We start from the raw sequence: 27,095 nt of genomic DNA, 5'->3' as shown, positions 1-27,095 counted from the left end.
TTTTTTTTTCTAGGCTTCAGTTTTTTATTTTTATTTTTTCAAATGCTTTATTAACTTCTGATTTACATCATTAATTTCCGCCAGATTATGAGTTACACATTTTCTCCCAGCAGCCCCACAGGCTGTCCCCTCCTTCAATCTGCTCTCTCCCATACCTTCTCCCATACTCCCTTAGACTTTTTCAGTACAGCATGGTGGATCTTTATGCCCCAGCGCCTTTATATCTTCTTTCCCAACTGCATGTAAGATAGTATTAATAATAGTATATATAATTTTAAACATTTGATTTTAAATCTTTGAATTCCAGAGTCGTTCCCTTCCTCCCTTTTCACCCACCCTTACTGGGAATATAAGCAGTTCAGTATAGGTTGTACATGTGTGGGTAATGCAAAACATTAACATAGTAGATATATTGTAAAAGACTGACTATATTTCCCTCCCTCCTATCCCACCACCCACTTGTTCTATTCTCTATTTTGATCCTGTCCCTTTTAAGAGTGCTTCCAACTTCCCTCCCACCCCCAGCCTGCCCTCCCTTCCATCATCCCCTTCCCCCTATTCTCCCGTAGGGTGAGATACCTTATTTTAGTGTGTATTTCATTCCCTCCCCAAGCCAAATTCAGTGAGAATAAGGTTGACCCATTCCCTTATGCTTTCCTATTCTTTCCCTCCACTGCAGCCTTTTTCCCTTGCCTCTTTATGAGATAGCTTACCCCATTCTCTCTCCATTGTTCATTATATTCATCTCTCACCTCTTAATTTCCCTTTTTAAGTATCATCCCTTCCTATTAAATTGGTCCTGTGCCCTCTAGCTATGTATACCTGTAAGCATATATACACACATTCACATATGTATTCACATGCCCATGAATCCTCATATATAGTCATATCCCTTCAACTATTTTCATACTGAGAGAAGTTTCATCAGTTACAATTATTGTTTTTCCATGTAGGGAATGTTAATAGTTCAACTTTGATCAGTGGCTTATGATTTCTTTTCCGTTTACCTTCTCATGTGTCTCGTATCTGGATGACAAATTTTCTATTCAACTCTGCTTTTTTCCATTAAGAATACTTGAATGTCCTCTATTCCACTGCATGACCATATTTCCCCCTGAAAGATGATACTCAGTTTTGCTGAGTAGGTAATTCTTGGTTTTAATCCCAGATCCTTTGCCCTCTGGAATATCCTATTCCAGGCCCTTTGATCCCTCACTGTAGAAGCTGCCAGATCCTGTGTTATCCTGATTGTGTTTCCACAATATTCAAATTATTTCTTCCTGGCTGCTCGTAATATTCTCTCCTTGATCTGGGAATTCCAGAACCTGGCTATAATAGTCCTAGGAGTTCTTTTTGGGATCTTTTTCAGGTGATTGGTGGATTCTTTCAACCTCTATTTTGCCTTCTAGCTCTAGAACATCAGGGCAATTTTCCTTGAGAATTTATTGGAGGATGATTTCTAGGTTTTCTTTGATCATGGCTTTCAGGTAGACCAATAATTTTTAAATTATCTCTCCTGGATTTATTTTCCAGGTCAGTGGTTTTTCCCATTGCCTTCTATTCTTTCATTTGTTTGAATCTGTTTTACAGCATCTTGATTCCTCTTAAAGTCACTAGCTTCCCTTTGCTCCAATCTAAATCCGAGGGAAAGATTCTACTCATTGAGCTTTTGAGTTCCTTTTTCCATCTTGCAAATTCGGCTTTTTAAGGCATTCCTCTCCTCATTGCCTTTTTGAGCTTCTTTTGCCAATTGAGTTAGTCTGTTTTTTAAGGTATAATTTTCCTCACTCAGGCTGTTGACTCTCATTTCATAATTTTCTTGCATCGTTCTCATTTCTCTTCCCAATTTTTCCTCCACTTCTCTTATCTGCTTCTTAAGGTCCTCTATGGCCTGTAACCAGCTCATATTTTCCTTTGAAGCTTTTGGTGCAGGAGTTCTGACTTCACTATCTTCCTCCTGTTCCATGCTTTGCTCCTTTTTATCCCCAAAATAGGAGTCTAATGTTGGAGTCTTCTGTTTGTTTTGTTTCCTTTGTCTAGTCATTTTGCCCCTCAGTCACTTGCCTCCTGGGCTTTTTGCCACAGTCGAACTCTGCTACCAGACAGGGGAGCTTCCATCCCAAATGCTGGGGTTTTCTCAGCTGCCAGAGGTATTAGTTGGGTGCCCTCTCTGAGGCTTCCACATGCTCTGGCAAGCTGGTTATGAACCCCAGGACCTCCACCCTAGACTGAAATCCAGATCGAAGCAGGTTAAAGCAAGAGTGATTACCCCCTCAGCCTGGTTGCTTAGTCCCCCTACAGTCTATAGGCCAGGAGCTGAAGCTGTCATGTGGTGCTGGCTCTGCTAGGCTTCTTGCCCTGGGGGCAAAAGCCACGTACTCCCAAATACTGGGTCCCAAAATCCATACTGCACTGACCTCTCACTTTGTCCTCAGCATATTTGTTGGTGATAAATCTGGAAACGGCCACAGATGCTGCCGATCTGGAGTCCCTCCAGCCTGCAGCTGGCAGACAAGCCCTGGGGCTAAAACCTTTGGCTCACCTGACCGCTTGCTGCCGGTCTGCTGGGTCGTCCTCAGCGGGAGGTTAGCTTCTCTGTGTCATTTTGTGAGTTCTGCAACTCCAAAGTTTGTTTAGAGTCCCTTTTTAACATGGATTGGGGAAGGTGGAAGCTGGAGCCCAGTGGGGAGATTCTGCTTCTACTTCACCATCTTGACAGTACTCAAGACTTGATGGCTGCCAGAGGAAGCATGACTGTGGGGTCAGTACTTTGTCTGTGGCTTTGTTAAGCGTTGTCTTTCCAGGAACAGAAACTATGAAGGACTTGAGGTGGACGGGACACCATGAGCTTCAATATGAAGCAGGAATTACACAGACAGCTGGACAAGGAACTAGGAGCTGTGTGCCTTTGAATGTAGGTGAGTTTGGTGAATTCTGGAACTTCCTGCCTCTAGTCAAGATGAAAAGACCTCTCCTTGGGTATTTAATAGATTAGTGACTGATGAAACTATGACTTATTTGTGACCTAAGGGTGGGTAGACCTTTTACTTTCCACTACGCCTTAATAGGGTACTGAGTAGTAACTGATGAAATTTTAACTTAATTACACCCCATCATAGAGGACTTTGACTTTTGTACTTTGTGATTGAATTCAGGACATTGTGATTGACTAAATCAATGATTTGCTTAAAACTCTGTCACCATTCTGGAAAAACTAGGTGGCCATTTTAGTGTGAAAGTATTAAGTTGTGAACATTGTGCATGAATGCACTTTGTTTTCTGATTTTACTTTCTTTATTTTACTCTGATTTGTTATTGCATAAATATTAGAGAGTTCACTATAGTATGTAATCAGAACCTTGAAGCTGTTCACAGGAATAATCCTCTGGAAAGCTGATCATGCTTGACTTTACAAAATGCACAGTATGATTTCACTTATTCTTGAAGGCCTTTCCACGTTCAGCACATTCAAAAGGTTTCTCTTCAGTATGAATTCTCTGATGTGGTGTAAGTTGTCTCTTACTCCTAAAGGCCTTGCCACATTCATTACAATTGTAAGGGTTCTCTCCAGTATGAATTCTCTGATGTACTATAAAATAATCCTTACTATTGAAGGCCTTCCCACATTCACTACATTCATAAGTTTTCTTTCTAGTATGAATTCTCTTATGTGGTATAAGTTGATTCTTACTCCTGAAGGCCTTGCCACATTCATTACATTTGTAAGGTTTCTCTCCAGTATGAATTCTCTGATGCACTATAATGTAATTCTTACTACTGAAGGCCTTGCCACATTCATTACATTTGTAAGGTTGCTCTCCAGCATGAATTCTCTGATGCACTATAAAATAATTCTTACTACTGAAGGCCTTCCCACATTTACTACATTCATAAGGTTTCTCTCCAGTATGAATTCTCTGGTGCACAGTAAGCTCTTTCTTACTCTTGAAGGCCTTCCCACATTCACTACATTCATAAGTTTTCTTTCCAGTATGAATTATCTTATGTGGTATAAGTTGGTTCTTACTCCTAAAGGCCTTGCCACATTCATTACATTTGTAAGGTTTCTCTCCAGTATGAATTCTCTGATGCACTATAATATAATTCTTACTACTGAAGGCCTTGCCACATTCATTACATTTGTAAGTTTGCTCTCCAGCATGAATTCTCTGGTGCACAGTAAGATCTTTCTTACTGCTGAAGGCCTTCTGACATACACTACATTCATAAGGTTTCTCTCCAGTGTGAGTTCTCTGATGCGGTATAAGAGAATTCTTACTCCTAAAGGCCTTGCCACATTCATTACATTGGTAAGGCTTCTCTCCAGTATGAATTCTCTGATGCACTATAAAATAGTGCTTACTACTGAAGGCCTTCCCACATTCACTACATTCATGAGGTTTCTTTCCAGTATGAATTTTCTTATGTGATGTAAGTTCCTGCGTACTCCTAAAGGCCTTGCCACATTCATTGCATTGGTAAGGTTTCTCTCCAGTATGAATTCTCTGATGCACTATAAGATAATACTTACTACTGAAGGCCTTCCCACATTCACTACATTCATAAGGTTTCTCTCCTGTATGAATTCTCTGGTGCACAGTAAGATCTTTCTTATACTTGAAGGCCTTCTGACATTCACTACATTCATAAGGTTTCTCTCCAGTATGAGTTCTCTGATGCGGTATAAGAGAATTCTTACTCCTAAAGGCCTTGCCACATTCATTACATTGGTAAGGTTTCTCTCCAGTATGAATTCTCTGATGTACTATAAAATAATGCTTACTACTGAAGGTCTTCCCACATTCACTACATTCATAAGGGTTCTTTCCAGTATGAATTTTCTTATGTGGTATAAGTTCTTGCTTACTCCTACAGGCCTTGCCACATTCATTACATTTGTAAGGTTTCTCTCCAGTATGAATTCTATGATGCACTATAAGACAATACTTACTACTGAAGGCCTTGCCACATTCATTACATTTGTAAGGTTGCTCTGCAGCATGAATTCTCTGATGCACTATAAGATAATTCTTACTAATGAAGGACTTCCCACATTCACTACATTCATAAGGTTTCTCTCCAGTATGAATTCTCTGGTGCACTATCATATAATTCTTACTACTGAAGGCCTTGCCACAGTCATTACATTTGTAACGTTGCTCTCCAGCATGAATTTTCTGATGTACTATAAAATAATCCTTACTACTGAAGGCCTTGCCACATTCACTACATTCATAAGGTTTCTCTCCAGTATGAATTCTCTGATGCTCTCTAAGGTCTTTCTTACTCCTTAAGGCCTTGTCACATTCATTACATTTGTAAGGTTTCTCTCCAGTATGAATTCTCTGATGCACTATAAGATAATCCTTACTACTGAAGGCCTTGCCACATTCACTACATTCATAGGGGTTCTTTCCAGTATGAATTCTCTTATGTGCTGTAAGTTGCTTCTTACTCCTAACAGCCTTGCCACATTCATTACATTTATAAGGTTTCTCTCCAGTATGAATTCTCTGATGCACTATAAGATAATCTTTACTACTGAAGGACTTCCCACATTCACTACATTCATAAGGTTTCTGTCCAGTATGAATTCTCTGATGCACTATAAGATGATCCTTACTCTTGAAGGACTTTCCACATTCACTACATTCATAAGATTTCTCTCCAGTATGAATGCTGTGATGCCTAGTAAGCTCTGTCTTAGTCTTGAAGGCCTTTTGACATTCACTGCATTCATAAGGTTTCTTTCCAGTATGAATTTTCTTTTGTGGTGTAAGTTGTTTCTTACTCCTAAAGGCCTTGCCAAATTGATTACACTGGTAAGGTTTCTCTCCAGTATGAATTCTCTGATGCTCTCTAAGGTCTTTCTTACTCCTTAAGGCCTTGTCACATTCATTACATTTGTAAGGTTTCTCTCTAGCTTGAATTGTCTGATGTATTGTAAGCTGTCTCTTAATGCTGGAAGCCTTTCCATATTCACTACATTCATAAGGTTTCTCTCCAGGATGAATTCTCTGAAAGACAGAAAGATGTTTCTTGCTCTTGAAGGCCTTCCCATGTCCATTACAATCGAGGTGTTTATCTCCAGTAAATTCTCCGCTCTCTGAAAAGAAGAATAAAGACCTGAGCAAACCTGCCTTTTCGATCCTTTCCCAAAATTCTTAGCTGTTCAAAGGTTTCAGAGCTATTCTCTTACCTTCTCACTTGAGGAGGCTATTCTCACTAGTCTTTTACTAAGGACGAATTTGTCTTATATGAAAGTATGATAAATTAAAGGTAACATATTTAATTGAATTGACATAAGATGAAATTACCAGGAGGGATGAATGAACCCTTATTCTACACTGATATTTGAATATCATAAGACTATTTAGAAAAAAAACAAAAACAAGATAACTCTGAGAACTTGCAAATGTATCCTTACCCTCTATGGTGAAAATAGGAAGGGAAAAGACTAAACAACAACAACAAAAAAGAGAATTGGGTTTAGTGTAAGGAAGAGAAACAGATACATGAAGTAAACAGAATAAAGAAGTATGATGGGACAAATGTGATAATAGCTGCTATAAATTTCCTCTAAATATCCAACATAATACCTACTCTGTAAAAAAGTAATTGAAATTTGTAAGAGTAAGACATACAGGTGTTTTTGACAAGAGAAATTTTTAAGAATTACCTGAAACATTACTCAAACTCTGCTAATCAAAGTAGAAAAAATGAAACGATTTGGAGGTAGCAATAAAAGCCTTCAGTTTTGCAAAAATACTTTATAATGATAATTTATTGCAATTATGTGGATGCAGGTACTTATTAAGCTGCTGCTGCCACGTGGCTGCTTCAGAGGCCCTGGTCTACAGATCTTAGATCGACCAAAAAACCATTCTGAGGGGTATTTGCTCCTGCTTTATCCTGCTTGGATCTGGATCACTGTCTGGGGTGGAGGTCCTGGGGTGTGTGACCAGGTGCCAGAGCCTGTGGAGGTTTCAAAGAGGGCACCCAACTAATAGCTCCGGCAGATGCAAAAGCTCCAGAGATTTGGGACAAAGCCCTCATCTCTGGAAGCAGAGTTCTACTGTGGTAAAAAGCTCAAAACTCAAGTAATTGAGTGGCAACATGAGCAAGCAAAGGAAGCAAAGCAAGCAGCGGTCTGACTTTAGATTCCTACTTTAGGGACAAAAAGGATCAAAGCATGGAACAAGAGGAAGAAAGCAAAGTTAGAACTCCTGTACCAAAAGCTTCCAAGAAAAATATGAACTGAATACAGGCCATAGAGGAGCTTAAGAAGGATTTTGAAAACCAAATAAGAAAAGTGGAGGAAAAATTGGGAAGAAAAATGAGAATAATGGAAGAAAATCATGAAAAGAGAGTCACCAACCCAACTGAAGAAAAGAACTACTTAAAAAATAGACTAACTCAAATGGCAAAAGAGGCCCAAAAAGCCAATGAAGAGAGGAATGCCTTAAAAAGCCAAATTTGCCAGATGGAAAAAGAATCATAAAAGCTCATTGAAGACAATCATTCCTTCAAAATTAGACTGGAGCAAATGGAAGCTCATTACTTTATGAAAAATCAAGATACTATTAAACAGATCCAAACAAATGAAAAAATAGAAGGCAATGTGAAATGTCTCATTGGGAAAACCACTGACCTGGAAAATATATCCAGGAGAGATACTTAAAAAATTATTGAACTATTTGAAAAACATGATCAATAAAAGAACCCAGAAATCATCCTTCAAGAAATTTTCAAGGAAAACTGCCCTGATGTTTTAGAACCAAAGGGCAAAATAGAGGTTGAAAGAATCCACCAATCATCTTCTGAAAGAGATCCCCAAAAGAAAACTAGGAATATTATAGTCAGATTATAGAATTCTCAGATCAAGGAGAAAATATCAAGTAGCCAGGAAGAAACAATTTCAATACTGTGTAAACAGAATCAGGATAAAACAGGATCTGGCAGCTTCTACACTGAGGCACTGAAGGGATTGGAATATGATATTCTGGAGGTCAAAGGAGCTGTGATTAAAACCAAGGGAAAATAAGGTCATTCAGTGGAATAGAGGACTTTCAAGCATTCTAGATGAAAAAACCAGAGTTGAATAGAAAATCTAACATTCAGATACAAGAAGCAAGAGAAGCATGAGGGGCAGCTAGGTGGAACAGTGAGAGTGCCAGCCCAGGAGTCCGGAGGACCCAGGATCGGTTCCGGCCTCAGATACTTAACACCCACACACACACAAAAACTGGCCATGTAACCTCTGGCAAGTTACTTAACCCCAATTGCATTAAAAAAAAAAAAAGGTGGGTGACAAGGGACGAAGGGAATGACTCTGGAATTCAAAGCTTTAAAATCAAATGTTAAAATATATATATATATATATATATATATATATATATATATATATATATATATATATTTACATATATGTACTATTATTAATATTATTTTACATGTAACTGGGAAATAAGATATACAGGCACTGGGGCATAGAGATGCACTGTGCCCTACTGGAAAGTCGGAGGGGGAATGGGAGAAGATATGGGAGAGAGCAGATTGGAGGAGAGGACATACAGTGGGATCGTTATTTTGGCACGGTGAGTAGGGGGAAAAACGGGGAGAAAATTTATAACTCAAAATCTGGTGGAAATGTATGATGTAAACTATAAGTTAATAAAGCAACTGATAAAAAAAAAAAAAACCATGAAAGTAAACCTCCTACGAACATTATAGCCAGGTTCTGGAGATCCCAGATCAAGGAGAAAATATTACAAGAAGCCAAGAAGAAACCATTTGAATATTGTGGAAACACAATCAGGACATCACAAGATCCGGCAGCTTCTACATTGAGGGATCGATGGGCTTGAAATATGATATTCTGGAAGTCAAAGGAGCTGGGATTATAACCAAGAATCACCTACCCAGCAAAACTGAGTATAATGCTTCAGGGGAATATATGGTCATTCAATGAAATAGAGGACTTTCAAGGATTCTTGATCAAAAAACCATAGTTGAAGAGAAAATGTGACATTCTGATACAAGAAGCAAGAGAAGTATGAGAAGGTAAACAGGGAAAACAAATCATAAGGAACTTATCAAAGTTGAACTATTTACATTCCTACATGGAAAAACTATATTAGTAACTTTTGAAACTTTTCTCCATATGAAGATAGGTGAAGGGAATTTAAATGTATGTATATATGATTGCATACATATATATGTCTATACAGGAGTGTATATGGGTGTGTGAATATATATGTGAGTGTGTGTATATATGTGTACAGGTATACATACAGAGAGGGCACAGGAATTGAATAGGAAGGGATGATACTTAACAGGTAAAATTGAGAGGTGAGAGAAGAATATAATGAAAGGAGATGGGGAGAGACAAAATGGGGTAAATTATCTCATATAGAAGAAGCAAAGGAAAACTGTTACAATGGCGGGGAAGAACAGGAAGGCAAAAGGGAATGGGTCAACCTTACTCTGATTGAACTTGGCTTAGGGAGGGGATGACATAGACGCTAAAATAGGGTATCTCCCCCTACAGGACAGGGGGGGGAAGGGGATGAGAAAAGGGATGATGAAGGAGAGGGTAGGTTTGGGGGAGGGTAGTTAGAACCACACCCTTTTGAAAAGGGACAGGGTCAAAGTGGAGAATTGAACAACATGGGGGCAGGACAGGATAGAGGAAAATATAGTCAGTCTATGATAATATATCCACTATGGAAATGCTTTGTGTAACTACACACGTACAACCTATATTGAACTGCTTACCTTCCCAGAAAGGGTGGGTAACAAGGTAAGAAGGGAAAGCATCTGGAATTCAAAGTTTTAAAATCAAATATTTTTATAAATATATTATTTTTTTTACACGTAACTGGGAAATAAGGTATACAGGTACTGGGGGAAGGAGAGCCATCTTGCCCTCCTGGAAAGTAGGAAGAGGGATGGAGGAGGATATAGGAGAGAACAGATTTGGGATGTTTTGGGGTGCTGTATAGGGGAAAGACAGGGAGAAAATTTGTAACTCAAAATCTTGTGGAAATGAAAGATGTAATCTAAAAATAAATATAAAATTTAACTTAAAAAAGAAAAGAAAATGGCTACTGGTTTTAGGTTGCTCATTAAATGACAAATAAGCCAATAATTTTAAGATACTAAATATCTGCAATCAACATAAATGATAAATATGCTAATATTATTATATAGAGAACTATGTTAGTAATTAAATGTTAATTCTAAATATAAAAAAAAAAGTTGTCACAGTATATATTAAGACTCCAAAGGGAGTAGCTATTCTTACCCACAGACACCAAGTTCCTATAGTTCTCCAGCATCACATCCCAGTACAACTTTTTCTGAGATGGGTTCAATAGTACCCACTCCTCCTGGGTGAATTCCACAGTCACATCCTTGAATGTCACCAATTCCTGAAATACCACAAACATTTCTGCTTAACCAGTTATAACTCTGTTATGAAGTCTAAATTTAAAGTGCTTACAGTAAGGTGAGGAAATGGAGGGCATTAGGACAGCAAGTAGCACAGGGAATTGAAGTGATTGAGTCAAACACAATGACTCCATTTTGTGACGCAATTCAAGAGGTCGTTCTGTTCTTTTTCTGTTCAATTACAGGTCTAGTCCAACCTCTGTTTTGTGAGAAAAATTTATTCAATTGAGGGACTTAAGAGAAAATCTTATTGCACTGTTTGAACCTAGCCCTGTGTAGCTGGGAAATGAGACTACCCCAACCTGCTCTTTAGAGACCTTGAACTTAGGACCTAAGTGTAAGGGTTATGGGATTTAAAGATCTTCCATGCCCCGTTGGACTTGCTGACATAGCAGGAAGGGGCGGAGCAAGAGGAAGCGGAAGCCAAACCTAGAGTTCCTGCGGTGGCTAGCAGTGCTGGCCACGGCAGCAGCAGCAGCAGAGGCAGCGGCGACAGCAGTGCGAAGCCCTTTTTGAGTCAGCCAGAATTTCTGCTAAGGACTCCTGCTGAGGACTGCCAGGGGCCGGAGCTGCTGGGAGTGCGCTTCCTGGACGCTGGGTGGTTGATGTGAGTGGGGAGAGGAGGACCTTTGCCTGAGGTAGCCTGTTCTGTTTTAAAGGCTTGAGAATGTGGGTGCTTTCTACTTTATCTACCTGTGCCAATTTCATAACTACTCTGATGGCTTTCACTTTCTGGTTTTGGGACTCAGTCTTTTGGTATCTTAATAAATTTTCTAGCTTATTCCCCCATATGGCAAGCATGATGAATTTTGTGATGGATAATTATATCAGCATATCTGTAATCTCCATAGGCATTGTGAATATGGCATTGCTGATACATTGGCGACCAGGATGGGATCACAAAATGTCAGGCCTCTATTTGGAAGCAGTGGGGCTTTAGAGGGAGAAATGGCTATTGCAGGATGGGAGGATTTGCCTTATTCCTCTCTAGCCAGAGAATGGGCTAAAAGCACAGGGCCCTGTGAAAACTGGGAACCAAGGCTAAAAGAGGGAGAACCTGGAGATTTGGAAAGATGTTTGAAAGCAATACCCATAGAACCAGGCAAAGAACTGGCAGTAGTGTGCAGGACAGCCTTGGTGCTGCTAACAAGTTATTGCCTTATGTTTAAAAGTAGGGATAAACTGCTGGAGGAAAGAGCTCGGATGGCTAGGGAGTCAGCTGGTTTGCCTGAGGATTCTTCTGTGTCACAGCACTCAGAAGACCAAACTGGAGGGACTCATGTGGTCCAGGAGCAAGCTACTGTTCATGTAGCTAAAAGGAAGCAAAAAACTAGCAGAAGGAATGTACATGCAGCTTTTGTACTGGCTGGGCAGAGTTGCCCTGACAGCTTCCAGGAGAATGTGTGTGAGGAGAAGGGAGCAAGGTTAGATGAGGATTCTTCTAATGTAGAAGCTCTCCCCATAAGAAGAAGAAGACAGGAGAACCACCAAGGTAAAACAGAGTCCAGGGAGATAATTGAGGATTTCACTCAACAGGAGATCACTGATATATTGAGTAGATTTACCCAAAGAATGGGGGAGTCTTTAGTGTCTTGGATAGTAGGAATCACAGATGAAGGTGCTGGAGGAGTAACACTGGACAATGAGGACTGTTTAAAATTCATAAGTATCAGTCAGAATCCTTTTGTACACTGGGCTTTTAGGGATCACCATATGCAAGGAGGAAACAAAACTAATAATAATAACAAAACTAATCTGCTAGCTTTAGCTGCAGAAGGATGCAAAAAGCAATATCCTACTGAATCTATGTGGCCTAGGGGAGACAGACCCTGGTACTCACTTAGACACTGTATGAGAAAGCTAAAGGAGGAGGTAATGAAAACTGCTATCCTGATTGGAGATGCAAATGCATATTATGATACCCCCCTAGGAGTTCCTCATAAAAATATCATAGTGAAGACGGCTCCTCTTGCATATAAGCACCTAATTCTGACTCTATTGGAGAAATAGGGCACCCTCTTTCAGAGGTGCTGGATAAGATTTCACATTTAAGCGATTTAGGGGAATGGGAAAAAGAGGGAAGAGTAAACAGCCAGAGGATTCAGAGACAAAATAGATGCACAAAAAGGGAACTGTTTACTGCTCTATTAAGAGCAGGGGTGGATTTTAGAAGAATAGATGGTATTCCAACTGAAGAGCTGCATAAGCTGTACCAAGAAAAGGTACTTAGCATTAGAATGAACAGGGAAGCAGGAACCACCCCTGCAGGTATTTCTGAATCTGAATCTTTGTATCCAAGTTTGCCCCACCTTCAGGGGAAATAGGAGATAGGCCAAGCCCCAGCCCAGATAAAAGAAATATGCAGAAGAGATTGCAGACCCCATATTGCTTTAACAATATATTGGAAGAATGGATCAACTACTGTGACTAGGGCACTGCTTGATACTGGGGCTGAGGCCACACTTATCTATGGAAACCCTGATAAGTTTAAACATGGAACTCCTATTACCATCACAGGTCTAGGAGGCCCTGAAATATCAGCCAGACAAGTTAAAATAACAATGAAAATTGGGCAGTTACCTAAGAAAGAATATACTGTGGTTGTTGTACCCATTCCTGAATACATCATTGGAATAGATGTATTGAGAGGCATGACTCTGAATTTACCTGAAGGAAGATACCAATTTGCTGTGAGGAAGATAGGAATTAATACAGTTTTAGTGGAAAAACTAAAAATGGACCCAATCACTTTACCTGAACCTTCTGAAGTAATTACTTTAAAACAGTATCGTGTGCCAGGTGGGCAAGATGAAATTACCACTACTATAAAGGAATATGTTGAAGCAGGAGTGTTAGTCCCTACAACCACAAGATGGAATAATCCTGTCTGGCCAGTAAGAAAATCAGATGGGACATGGAGAATGACTGTAGAGTATAGACAGTTGAATAAGGTGACTCCTTCTTTGTATGCTGCTGTTCCAGATACCATCACCTTAATAGAAAGGATCCAGAAATATGATGGGACTTGGTATGCAGTTATTGACTTGGCAAATGCCTTCTTCACCATCCCAATAGACCCTAAACAATGGGACGACTTCACTTTCACTTGGCAGGGCAGACAATATACTTTCACCCGCTTGCCACAAGGGTACATACATAGCCCCACTATTTGTCACAAGATTGTGGCTGAACAGTTGGATGAATTAAAGCTACCTGGTGTACAGCTTACCCACTACATTGATGATATCATGATACAGGGAAAAGATGCGAAAGAAGTGGAAAGGAGTTTGACCCTTCTAATTGAGCATATGAAAAGTAAATGGTGGGAAATTAACCCTGCAAAGGTTCAAGGACCAGCTCAAAATGTGAAATTTTAGGGTATACAATGGAACAAGGGGCTACGGGAGATTCTTCCTCAAGCCTGACAAAAGATTCAGGATTTTCCTACCCCTACCAATAAGAAGGAGGCCCAAAAGTTCATAGGATTGTTTGGATACGGGAGGCACCACATTCCACATTTGGGACAGATTTTAAAACCTTTCTATAGAGTCACACTGAAAAAATATGAATTCGATTGGGGACGTGAGCAAAGTAAAGCTTTTGAAGAAGCCAAGGCTGCCATACAATTGGCCCTAGATTTGTGGCCCATGCAAAATGGTACAATGGAATTGCAAGTGACTGTACAAGATGATTATGCAAACTGGAGCTCATGGCAAAAACAACAAAGCCGAAATGTACCTTTGGGATTTTGGTGTAAGAAACTCCCTTCATCTGGAGTCCAGTATACACCTTTTGAAAAGCAGTTGTTAGCTGCATATTGGGCTTTGGTGGAGACTGAATAACTGACTCTGGGCCATGAAGTGATATTAAGACCTGGAATCCAAATTATGACCTGGGTAATGAGTACCCCAGCTTCTCACAGATTTGGACATGCCCAAGAGGCTAGTATAATCAAATGGAAGTGGTATATTCAAAATAGAGCGAAAACAGGCAAAAGCGGAGTCTCTGCTCTGCATGAATCTATAGCAAACATAGAAATTGAGAGGAATGACACACCCCCTGAGCCAAAGCAACAGTTGGTACAATCCACTGTAAAATGGAATGAGGGATATGATGTATTAACTGAGGAACAAAAGAGACATGCATGGTTTACTGATGGGACAGCAAAATATTTGGGCCAAAAAAGACATTGGAAAGCAGTGGCCTATAACCCATGTACTAGAAGGACTTTGGAAAGTACTGGGATAGGTGCAAGTAGCCAATATGCTGAACTTATGGCAGCATATCAAGCCATCAAAATAGAACAAGGAGGACAGTGTCATATATTCACTGATTCATGGGCAGTAGCTAATGGGTTATCTACATGGATGCCCATGTGGAAAAATGAAAATTGGGAAATTCATGGAAAACATGTCTGGGGCAAAGAATTATGGGAAGATATCTGGAACATGTCTTTGGTCACTGACTTGTCAGTTTTTCATGTAGATGCTCACGTGGCCCCCACCACACCAGAACATGAGTACAATGCTCATGTTGATCGACTGGCAAGGATTGCTACTGAACATATTGTCCCTACTTTGACTACAACTGATGATCCGGTATTAGCAAAATGGGTCCACCAAACAGCAGGCCATTTGGGGGTCCAGGCCACACACCAGTGGGCACAAGATCGAGGTATTAGTATCTCTCATTCATTGTTAAAACAGATAGCAGAAGAATGTTATATATGTCAATTGGAAAAGGAGTGAACTGTTCCTCGGGTAGTAACTGGAGAGATAGCAAGAGGAAAAGTCCCAGCCCAAATCTGGCAAATAGATTATATTGGTCCACTACCACTGGATAAAGGATGCAGATTTATATGTACTTGTGTTGACACCTATTCAGGTGTACTAGTAGCTTGTCCTTATAAGAATTCAACCCAGAAAAACACTTGTAAAACTCTAAATCTCATAAGTCTATATTATGGAACCCCAATGCAGATTCAAAGTGACAATGGGTCACATTTCAAAGACAATGAAATGAAGTATTGTATACTAAACAATATAGAATGGATATATCATATTCCATATTATCCAGAAGCATCTGGGTTAATTGAAAGAATGAATGGATTACTGAAAGGACAGTTGAGGAAGTTAAGTTCCAATAATTCATATCAACATTGGAAGGATAATTTGTTCATGGCTTTGCGTAATTTGAATAATAGACCATTGGGAGGAAGTACACCTCTAGCCAGAATGATGACCCCCAATCTGCAAATTAGAAAACAACAAACACATAAGATCCCACATATTGAGTATTGGACCTTGAGGCCAGATGTCCCAGCACGGTACCCAGGACCACCTGGTTCGGTGGGGTATGATTTACATTGTTTAGAGGACTTTTGGTTGGACAGAAAAGAAATAAGGAAAATCTCCACTGGGATATGCATAAGAATCCCTGAAAATCACTTTGGACAGATTTTACCCAAATCAGGATTAGCAGCTCAAGGAATACAGGTATTGGCTAGAGTAATAGATTCTAATTATCAAGGAGAAATTGCTGTAACATTCCAGAATTTAGGTGATGGGCCCATACAGATTCACAAGAATGATAGGATAGTTCAAGTGATTATCGTTCCTTGTAAAACAATGCCACTTGTAAAAACTGACCCTCCTGGGGCAGCCAGGTGGCCCAGTGAGTAAGAGCACCCGTTCTAGTGTTGGGACGACCTGGAGATCGAATCCCGGGCTCAGACACTCAGCACCACACCCAGAAATAACTGGCCGTGTAACCTTGAGCAAGTTACTTAACCCCAATTGCTTAAAAAAAAAAAAACTGACCCTCCTTCCAAAATAACTGTCAGAGGAACTGAAGGATTTGGTTCTACCGATAGAATAAAATCAGGAGCTAAAGTATGGGTAAAACAGAAGCCAGATGATGTTCCAAAAGCTGCAGAGATTATAGCACATGGGAGGGATAACACTGTAACTATTGTTTATTCTGGAGAAGATGATTACAAAATTGTACCCTTAACTCATTTATTCTACCGTGAGTGAGGCTACAATAGTCTGGTTATTGTCTCTTTGTTTCTTCTTGATTTTTTGTTTGTTCACCTTGTTTGCTAGATTTGTTTCCGCAGGCTTGGTACCCTCCATCTGTAGATGCCTGATATCTTAAGCTGGATGAAACCCCCTGTCTGCAACCGTGATGTGTCACCCTTGGACCTGGCATCAAGCATATTAAGAACTGACCTCTCAAATGGGACCCCTTACGACAAGGACAGCTCTAAATCTGATTTCAGCAGCAAGTAGCCATGGAAGAAGAGACCTTCACCCCTTACCACAAGATTTGGGGGCCCCATTTGTTCGGGGTGGGGGAAATGATGGGGAGCTTGTGCTCAAGCCCCACCCTAAAATATGATTTTCTGTGTTTATTGTGTGCTATTCTTGTTATATTGTTGTGAAATTTTGTTGACACCATTTATTCCTACTGTATTTTTGCCAAGTAAGGGACATGAAAGATCTTGGGGCCGAATGTAAGGGTTATGGGATTTAAAGATCTTCCATGCCCCGTTGGACTTGCTGACATAGCAGGAAGGGGGGGAGCAAGAGGAAGCGGAAGCCAAAACTAGAGTTCCTGTGGTGGCTAGCAGTGGTGGTGACGGCGGCGGCAGCAGCAGCAGCAGCAGAAGCAGTGCGAAGCCCTTTTTGAGTCAGCCAGAATTTCTGCTGAGGACTGCCAGGGGCCGGAGCTGCTGGGAGCACGCTTCCTGGACGCTGGGTGGTTGCTGTGAGTGGGGAGAGGAGGACCTTTGCCTGAGGTAGCCTGTTCTGTTTCAAAGGTTTGAAAATGTGGGTGCTTTCTACTTTATCTACCTGTGCCAATTTCATAACTACTCTGATGGCTTTCACTTTCTGATTTTGGGACTCAGTCTTTTGGTATCTTAATAAATTTTCTAGCTTATTCCCCCATATGGCAAGCATGATGTATTTTGTGATGGATAATTATATCAGCATATCTGTAATCTCCATAGGCATTGTGAATATGGCATTGCTGATACACTAGGTTATGCTGACCAGAACCCCAATCAGAATATGTCTTATCTGAAAACTGGCCCCATACTGCACAAGTAGTCGTTTCCATGTTCCTGGGGGTACTGGGACACCTCATTTTCTGAGTTCAGGAATTGAACTTATTGCCTTTCCCCCTCCCAACACAGAAAGTCTTTAATCTTTCTTGAATTGGAAATCAGATTATATAATACTGTATAATTTGCTTTTAATTGATTGTTGTTCTTTGTTTTTGATATATAAAAAGTACATCTCCCCCCATATACAGGGTCCAACCTTAAGTGGAGGAAGGGGCCTGGTTCCAGTTTGTTGTGCAAGTGCCATGCCCAAAAGACTGAACTTTTGTTTCCTCAGTCACTTCATCTTTCACTTACCACAAGGGATTATTTCATTTATGCATTTGCATCCCAGTATAGCCTGGTATATAGCAGGCACTTAAGAATTACTCTAGGTTATGCTGACCAGAACCCCAGTCAGATCCAAAAAGAGTGATGTGGAACAAGTTTTCTCACAATTGTACATCTCAGGCAAACCATATGTCTTATCTGAAAACTGGCCCCATACTGCACAAGTAGTCGTTTCCATGTTCTCCCAGAAAGAACTGATAGACAGAAGTATGAATAGAATGATTTTACATATACACACATATATACTTGTATCTAATGGTAGTCATCTACAGGGTTGGGGGTAGGAGAAAAAGAAATTTACATGATAGTTTTGTTACATATACAAAAGAAGGTGCTGAAGCAGAAGTTATTATGCTTCAGCTGAAACAGAAAAAGAAAGGGCAGAAAACATGATCTAAGGCAATGCAAAAACAAAAACAGATCTAATTAAAAGAGTTATCTCAATATCATATCAATAGTTAAGGAAACTACATCTTGCCAAAAAGGTACCATAGACAATGGAGTCCTAAAAATACTCAAGATATGACTATCTCATATTTTGATCTCATATCAAAATATTCATGCTGTGCCACTTGGTGATGGCATAGCATGCAAAATTTTAAAGGAAAAGTTAAATGATTCCAAAAGACTCATGATGGAAAATGCTATTTATATCCAGAGAAAGAACTATGGAATCTGAATGCAGATCAAAGCATACTATTTTCTCTCTCTCTTTTTGTGTTCTTTCTCAAGGTTATTCCCTTTGGTTATACTTCTTCTTTACAACATAACTAAACTCGAAATATGTTTAATGTGACTGCACCTGTTTAGCATATGTCAGATTGTACACCATCTTGGAAAGGAGGGGAAAGAGGGGGTGAAAATTCAAAACTCAAAATGTTATAAAACTAAATGTTGAAAACTAAAAATATATAAATGAATAAAATTTATTTAAAATGCTAATTGAGGTACAGCAAGAAAGAGACACCAGGGGTGGCCAGGTAGCACAGCGAATAATAGCACCAGCCCCAGAATCGGGATGACCTAGGATCAAATCCGGGCTCAGACACTTAGCACCCACCCAGAAACACCTGGCCGTGTAACTTTGAGCAAGTTACTTAACCCCAATTACTTAGGGGCGGCCAGGTGGCTCAGCGAGTAAGAGCACCGGCCCCAGAGTCAAGATAACCTGGGATTGAATCCGGGCTCAGATACTTAGCACCACACCCAGAAATAACTGGCCGTGTAATCTTGAGCAAGTTACTTAACCCCAATTGCTTACAAAAAAAAAAAAAGGAAGGGGGCAGCAAGGTAGCACAGCGAGTAAGAGCACCGGCTCTAGCGTTGGGAAGACCTGGGGATCGAATCCAGGCTCTAACACTTAGCACCCACCCAGAAACACCTGGCCGTGTAACCTTGAGCAAGTTACTTAACCCCAATTGCTTAAGGGCGGCCAGGTGGCTCACCAAGTAAGAGCACCGGCTCCAGTGTCGGGATGACCTGGATCAAATCCGGGCTCAGATACTTAGCACCACACCCAGAAATAACTGGCCGTGTAACCTTGAGCAAGTTACTTAACTCTGATTGCTTTAAAAAAAAAAAAAAAGGAAGGAGACACCAAAACTATATCCGTAACGGACCTCAATTTTCCCTTCTCAGAAGTAGAAAAATCTAAGTATGAAATAAGTAAGAAAGAAGTTAAGGAGATGAGTAGATTTTTAGTACAATTAGCTATGATATATTGCTCAAAAAAACTAAATGGGAACAGAAAAGGAAGATACCTTTTTTCCCCACTGTATATGGCACCTTCAAAAAAATGCATGTGTTAGGGCATAAAAATCGCATAAATACTGTGAAGCACAAGTAATAAATGCATACTTTACCAACCATAATATACTGAAAATCACATTCCATATATGGCCTTTGAAGCATAGATTAAAAATTAATTGAAAATTAAATAACCTAATCCTAAAGAATTTGGGGGTCAAAGAACAAACCAATATGATCTCCATCTGGAGTGAACTGAATGGAAAGAGAAAGGAATACACCTTTTTCTTCAGCAGTTCATGGAACCTTTACAAAGTTTGACCATATATGAATAAATAACAATTTTATAGTTAAAGCAGAAAAGTAGAAATATTAAAAGTATCCTTTTCAGATCACAATGCAATAAAAATTATATTTAATAAGGGACCACAGAAACATACATTAAAAATTAACTCTAGAGGAAACAATCCAAGCGTAATGAATGAGTGGGTTAAAGAACAAATCACATAAATAATAATTTGATTAAAGAAAATGACAAAAATGAAACAAAAAATCATAAACTATGGGATATAGCAAAAGTAGTGATTAGAGGAAAACATATCTCTCTAAATGCTTACATCAATAAAACAAAGGAAAAGCAGATTAATGAGGTGGGTTACCAATATCCTAAAAATTAAAGGTGAAAGTAATAGAGTTGAGTGTAAAAAACCATTGAAGTAATAAATAAAATGAAGAGCTGGTTTTATGAGAAAACAAATAAGATAACAATAAGGTAATTTGATTATAAAAAGTGAGAAGAAAATCAAATCACTAGGATCAAAAGTGAAAAGGGTGAGTCTACCACAAATATGGAATTATTTAATTCCATTAATTAAGCAATTATAAGGAGTTATTTTGTTTAGTCATATACCAATAAATTTAACAATGTAAATGAAAGGGAACTATATTTACCAAAATAAAAATTGTCTAGATTAGTAGAAGAGGAAAGAGAATATTGAAATAGACCTCTTTGAGAAAAATAAATTGAATAAGTTATAAATGAGTGTCCTAAGAAAAAAGCACAGGGATAGATGGAATAACTACCGTAGTGAATTCTATCTAACATTTAAACATGAACTAATTTCAGTATTAAATAAAATATCTGGAACACTACGCAAAAGAAGGAATCCTACCAAACTCCTTTTTTGAAAGAAACAGGATACTGATACCAAAACAAGGAAGAGTAAAACCTGAGAAAGAAAATTACAGTCCAATTTCATTAATTAATATGGATGCAAAAATACTAAATAAAATACTAGCTAGAAGATTACAAATAGTATACACTGTGATCAAATAGGACAGGAAGGCAGGCATGATTTAACATAACTGAAATAATCGATTATATGAATAATAAAAGTTGTTTTAAATTATATGATTATATTAATAGATGAAGAAAAACCATATGATAAAGTACAACACTCCTTTCCATTAAAAAAATATTTGAAAGTATTGGCATGAATGGATTTTTCCTCAAATTGATAAAAAATATTTATCTAAAACCAACAGCAAGCATTATTTGTAATAGAGACAAATTAGAATCTTCCCAGTAAGATCAGGTGTGAAACAAGGATGCCCACTGTCACCAATATTATTAAGTACCGTACTGGAAATCCAAGCAATAGCAATAAGAGAAGAAAAAGAAATAGAAAGAATGAGAATAGGGAAGGGGGTAATAAAACTATCTCTTTTTGCAGACAATATGATGATATATTTGAAAAATCCCAAACGCTCACTTTAGTTGAAACAATTAATAAAGTAGCAGGTTATTAAGTAAATACACATAATTCATCAGCATTCCTATATGTCACAAAATCAAATCCTCTTAGAAGAGAGAGTGAAATATACTCCCTTTAAAACAGGCCTAGAAAGTATAAAGTATCTGGGAGTACACTTGCCAAAACAAACCTAGGAAAGTAAAACCTTTTTATACAAATTCATTATTTGGTAAAAATTGTCAGGAAAACTGGAAGGCAGAATGGCAGAAACTGAGCACAGATCAATGTTCCACCATTTACCAAGATAACCTCAATATGGATACATGATCTAGATATAAAGAGAGAGATTACAAAAAAATTAGAAGACTGGAAAATATTACTCACCAGAATTGTGGACAGGCAAACTACTTATGAATAAACAAGAGATACAGCAGTGTGAAGTAAGAAACAGATAAATTCCATCAATTTTTTTATTTTTCCCCAGTACCATGTAAAAAACAATTTTTAACATTTAATTTTAAAATTCTGAGTTCCAAATTCTCTCTCCCCATCCATCTGCCATTCAATATAGGTTAATACATGTATAGTTATGCAAAACAGTTCCATTAACAGCCATGTAATGTGAACGAAAAGTTAGAAGAAACAAAAAAAAAACCTCAAGAAAAATAAAGAAAGTAAAAAAGTATGTTTCAATCTGTCTTCACACACAATCAATTCTCTTTCTGGGGATAGACAGCATTTTTCAACATAAGTCTGTCAGAGTTCTCTTGGATCATAGTATTGCTAAGGATAGCTAGGTAACTCATACTTAATCATGTTACAATATTGCTATCACTTTGTACATAGTTGTCTTAGGCTGGAAAATTGTTTCACTCTGTCTTTTTTTTTTTTTTTAATGTTCTGCCCCTCTAGAGTTTGTTTCGAATCATTCTTTAAAGGCAATTGCAGGAGTTTGGCAGAAGGCTTAGCCGGGTCCTTGCCTTTTTTTACTCCACCATCTTCCCTCTGGCTCTTCCATTACATTAAAAAGGTTTTGTATAAATAAAATGAATGTTGCCAAGATCAGTAAGAAAGGAAAAAATTAGTAAAAATATTTTATAGATTTTTTTACATAAATATCTTATGTTTAAAATATATAAAGAATGCTATGAAACACATAAGAATACAAATCATTCCTCAAATGATAAATGATCAAAGGATATGAATAGTCAGTTTTCTAACAAAGAAATCCAAACAACTTATACTCTTGTAAAAAAATGCTCTAACTCATAACTCATTAGAAAAATGAAAATTAAAACAACCTTGAGATATCATTTTAAACAAACCGGAATGGTTAAAATGATAGGAGGGGAAAGCAACAAATGTTGGAGGGGATGTGGAAAAATTGGGACCCTAACTCATCATTGGTGGAACTGTCAATAGATCCCACCACTCTGGAGAGCAATCTGGAATTATGTCCAAAGAGTTATTAAATTACCTATACCCTTTCATCTAACTATACAAATATGAGGACTATTTCCAAAGATGATCAATGAAAAAAGAACCTATATATTTTGAAATCTTTATAGCAGCTGTCTTTCTGATGGCAAAGAACGGGAAACTCTAGGGATACATGTAATTTGGGGAATGGCTGTATGATTGTCATGGAATACTATTGATGTGTAAGAAATGATGCACTCCATAATCTTAGAAAACCATGGAAAGATTAACATAAAATAATAAAGAATGAAAGGAAGGGATCACTGTATATAGTAACAGCAAGACTGTCTTAAGAAGGAATTAGAATGAGTAAATTCTTTTGACTATTACAAATACCCAAATTAACTATGATGGACAAATGAAGAAAGATGCTATCTACATCCAGAGAAAGAAATGATTAATAAAATTATGTATGGAATAATTTTACATGTGTACATATACACACATATATACATAGGTAGAGATACAAGCATATGCATATATATGTGTATATACAAAAATACATAATTATTTCTACCTAAAGGTAGCCATACAGGGGCCCAGGGGTAGAGAAAAACAGAAGAAAAAAGATTTACATGGCAACTTTTTATATATATAAATGTTATAACAAGTTGTACATAATAAATTTGCAATTTCATAAGCAATTCTCTTTTTTATTGTACTACATTTTGTTTTATCCCATAAATTAAAAATAAAATATATAAATGGGAAAAGTGAGAAGAACCAGAAGACTAGGCAAAATAGCAGCAATAACTATCAACTGTGAAAGACTCAGCTACTCTGATGAATACAATGATCTCTGAAAATCCTAAAGAACCAATTGTACAAAATGAAGAGAGACTTGATGAACTCTGAGTACAGACTGAAGTATCTTCTTTTTCACTGCCATTTCTCTTACATTTTTTTTTGAACTATGGTTAATGTGGAAATGTTTTCCATTACTTCACACGCCAAAAGTGTGCCCTATTGTTTTCCTTCTCAATAAGTGGGGGAAGAAATGGAGGGAGGGAAAGAATTTGGAACTCAAAATTAAAAAAAAAAAGCAAAGGTAAAGTATTTTTGGGGGGGGGGGGTTAAATTGCAATCTTTTGGCTCTAAAGATATGACTCACTGATGCCCACCCCTTCTAGGGCTGTGGCAGCAGAAAGAAAGGTAGGGTGTTTCAGGAAAAGCTGCGCGGGGCACTCACCTCGCTGGGCCGGGCTGGCAGCACAGGAGCCATTCCCTCTTCCTCAAGGGCAGAAGCCAGAGAAGGCAGAGCTGGGGAGGAAAGGAGGACCATGAGAAGGAGGAGCCACCCTGGGGTCTGCTCCGCTCAGACACAGGGAAGCCCCGCTTCTACCCTGGTGGGGGTGGGGGGAGCGAGGTGGTAGGGGGGCAGAAGGAAACTCGTTTCTTTCCTAGGGAGGCCCAATCTCTCTTTCGAGCAGTGGGAGTGGGGGTGGGGGGTGGGTAAAGGGCTCTCCACAGCATCAGGGAAGGCTTCTGGGCTGAGGGGGTGCACCGGAGGATGCCGGGAAGAGAACTTGACACCACAGGGAAGGCCGGTACACACGGAGAGTCCTGGGTCCCTTGGCACAGGGAAAAGACAGAGGCCTGGAGGGGCAGGACCCGGGTCACGGGATGCGGCCTGGACTGAAAGAGGATTAGAATCCGCCCCCAAACGCAGCTCCGCCTGCTCCTCCTCCAGCCCCTCCCACCCCCGGAAAGCCCCCAGACCCTAGAAGCCCTCTGGTGCTTCCTTCCTCATTGGTGGACGCCCCTCCCCTTCTAGGTGAGCTCTGTAACCAGGCCCCGGGGCCGCGACCCCGCCGCGTCCGCAAAGCCGGCACCTGCCTGGGCCCGGGCCCGGACCCGCCCTCGGCGCCCTCTCAGCCCGACTTGCGAACTCAGGAGTGCCGACTGGACCGTGCCACCATCAAGCAAGGAAGAAGCAGGGAGGAAACGAGGCGGAAGTGTCCTACAAGGACAATAGTCTCATTCTCCTTCCTTTTTCCGCTTAGAAATTGCCACCGAGGCGCGCAATGCCTTCTGGGAATGGTAGTCCAGACACTGAGGCTCCTTCTGCGCATGCCTACGGCTTGGACCCTCCCCTGGTCGGGACTGCAGTCCTGCCTCCCTGCCTACACTACCCGTCGAGGCCCTTCCTACCTTGGAGCCGGACCCTTCACCTCTTACACTTGTGTCATTCGTTGTCTTCACGGCCCCACAGCCAGAGGGAGTCACCAGGCGTGGGGTCCCACACCTGGAGGGGCCCTAGGGTTACCCCCAGGCTACTCCATCTCGCGCTCTCTGCCATTCTAGCAGTCATCTATTTTTATTTTTGCTTTGTCTGAGACCATAACTGCTACTTCCTCTGTTGTTTTTCACTTCAGCTCAAGCATAATAGATTCTGCTCCAGTCCCTTCTTTGAACTCTCTATATCTTTGTGTTTCAAGTGTGTCTCTGTAATGGCAAGCAAAGTGGGATTTTATGCTGTTTTTCTCTGTGTACGTCTTATTCAGTTTCCCAGCCTCAGTCTTACATGCCTCTGTGCTGAGTCTGAACACAAACATGTTTAAGCGGGCTCTAAACAGTCAGATACATACATGTGGACTCAAGCCAACCAGATGCTGAGCAGAACTGTATACATAGAGAGTCGGTGCTGAGAAAGCAGACATTGAGAGGCATCATTGAAGGGGTGAGCCAGTGTTGAGAAGAAGAGAAAGTGAAGAGGAGACCTCTGAGAGCTGAGACTTGCTGAAGGAACCTCTGAACTTTGATGGTAAATAGAGCTGTAGGGCAGAAATGTTCCCATGGGAAGGAGGCTTAGATTGAGTTCCTTTAGAGCTGTTAAAGTGAAGTGAGGTGTTATTACAGAGCCTCTGGACTTTGGAGATGAGTTTAGATGAGGGTGCTAGTGGTGTGTGTCAGTATTGTTGTTGCCCTATTGAGCTTTGTTTTCCCAGAGGCAGAAGCTGTGGGTAGGAATCCCCTGGGGCCTGCTGTAGAGCAGGAGCAGGGAGAGCTTTGAGTGGAGCCGTGCCTATGAGCTGAGACATGAGGCAGGAGCAGAGAGCTGCCAAGTGTGAATCCAGGAGAAAATGAGGAGTGGTCAGCCTACAGAGGAAGAGCCATTGGACTTGGAAGTCAACCTGGAGTTAAGATGAAAGAGGACTTTATTTGGATACTTGGTACTGATTAAGGAGATATTTCTTAATGTGAGCTAGGGGTAGATGGTCTGGTACTTTCTGCTACCCTGTAAGGATGTGTTATACTAGGAGAGACCCTAGCCTGGGGATTCCCTGATTTTGGGGATGCAATGATATATTCTGGGTAGCATGTTGTGCTAGGGCAGACCCTAGCCTGGGACTCCCTGTAGTGCCAACACGATGTTCACAGCACCTATGGCAACTATAAATATGCTGGAATTATTCTGAATCACAAAATATAGCAGACTCTTCATATAGAAGACAGAAGCAAAATGTTAAGATACCAGAAAGCCAAATCCCAACACCAGAAAATCAAATTCATCATCTCAACAAAGACGTTAATACACCATAACACAGCAGGGGGCCATACCATCCTTTAATCTTCCCACAAACAAATACAATCCTAGCTGTCTCCTTGCCTGTGTCCTCTCTCTCCGACCATGCTAAGTGCTCTGATTCCCAGCTTCCTCTATGTGTTGCTCAACCTGTTCAGTAAGCTCCTCCCACCACAGGCTCCACGTGATTACTTTGGGGATATTAGGGGACAGGGAAGATCTGCTAATTACTATTACCTTTACATTTGGCCTCAAGATATTTCATGTCCTTTACAGAGTAAAAACACATTAACAATACATTTCATTATATAGGTTACTGGGAATTTAGGGGTATCTGATGTCAACAGAATTTTACAACAGTATAACACAAAATAAGCACATAAAACAATATCTTAGAGTGGGGCTTGAGCAAAAGCACTCCATCATACCCTCTTTGAATGAATGGGGCTGAAAATTTTGGGGTAAAGGGTGAAGGTCTCCTCTTTCAGAGCTACTTCCTGATGAAATTGGATGTAGAGCTGTCCTTTCTCCAAGGGGTCCCATTTGAGGGGTCAGTTCTTTAGCTGGCATCCAGAGCTTGGTTGATACCAGGTCTAGGGGTGCTACATGACAGTCTTGGACAGTAGTGACAGACATCCAGCTTAAGTGGTGGAGGGTATTAAACCTGCAGAAAACAAATCTA

The 27,095-nt window shown here is 39.8% G+C and overlaps 1 protein-coding gene across 4 annotated transcripts; it reads right to left on the bottom strand.

Moving 5' to 3' along the window:
• On the bottom strand, window positions 1–24,910 carry LOC138171476 (zinc finger protein 850-like). 4 transcript variants are annotated; one of them, XM_069100967.1, is made up of 4 exons: window positions 24,720–24,910; window positions 24,077–24,147; window positions 10,307–10,433; window positions 1–6,106 (listed from the first exon to the last, which is right to left on the bottom strand). In XM_069100967.1, the coding sequence occupies exons 2-4, from the start codon at window positions 24,107–24,109 to the stop codon at window positions 3,432–3,434; spliced, it is 2,835 nt and encodes a 944-aa protein (XP_068957068.1). In that variant the 5' UTR covers window positions 24,110–24,147; window positions 24,720–24,910; the 3' UTR covers window positions 1–3,431. The 4 variants fall into 4 exon arrangements, with proteins under 4 accessions (XP_068957068.1, XP_068957069.1, XP_068957072.1 ...); XM_069100968.1 differs by having other exon boundaries at window positions 24,724–24,910; XM_069100971.1 differs by lacking the exon at window positions 24,720–24,910 and adding an exon at window positions 24,392–24,620.
• Between the last annotated feature and the right edge of the window lie 2,185 nt (window positions 24,911–27,095).

This window comes from Petaurus breviceps, unplaced genomic scaffold, assembly GCF_028583685.1.
Source record: "Petaurus breviceps papuanus isolate PSGF00001 unplaced genomic scaffold, PetGlider_PUasm1.0 446, whole genome shotgun sequence".
Taxonomy (NCBI): domain Eukaryota; kingdom Metazoa; phylum Chordata; class Mammalia; order Diprotodontia; family Petauridae; genus Petaurus; species Petaurus breviceps.
This window is presented reverse-complemented; position numbering and strand designations above follow the sequence as displayed.

Bases quoted from the DNA above. Each gene is read 5' to 3' on its own strand.
- LOC138171476 (XM_069100966.1), bottom strand. From the start codon at position 24,169: ATGGTCCTCCTTTCCTCCCCAGCTCTGCCTTCTCTGGCTTCTGCCCTT. The intron at 10,434-24,076 runs GTGAGTGCCCCG...GTGGTATTTCAG, and splicing joins TGCCAGCCCGGCCCAGCGAG to GAATTGGTGACATTCAAGGA. The intron at 6,107-10,306 runs GTAAGAATAGCT...TCTTCTTTTCAG, and splicing joins TAGGAACTTGGTGTCTGTGG to AGAGCGGAGAATTTACTGGA.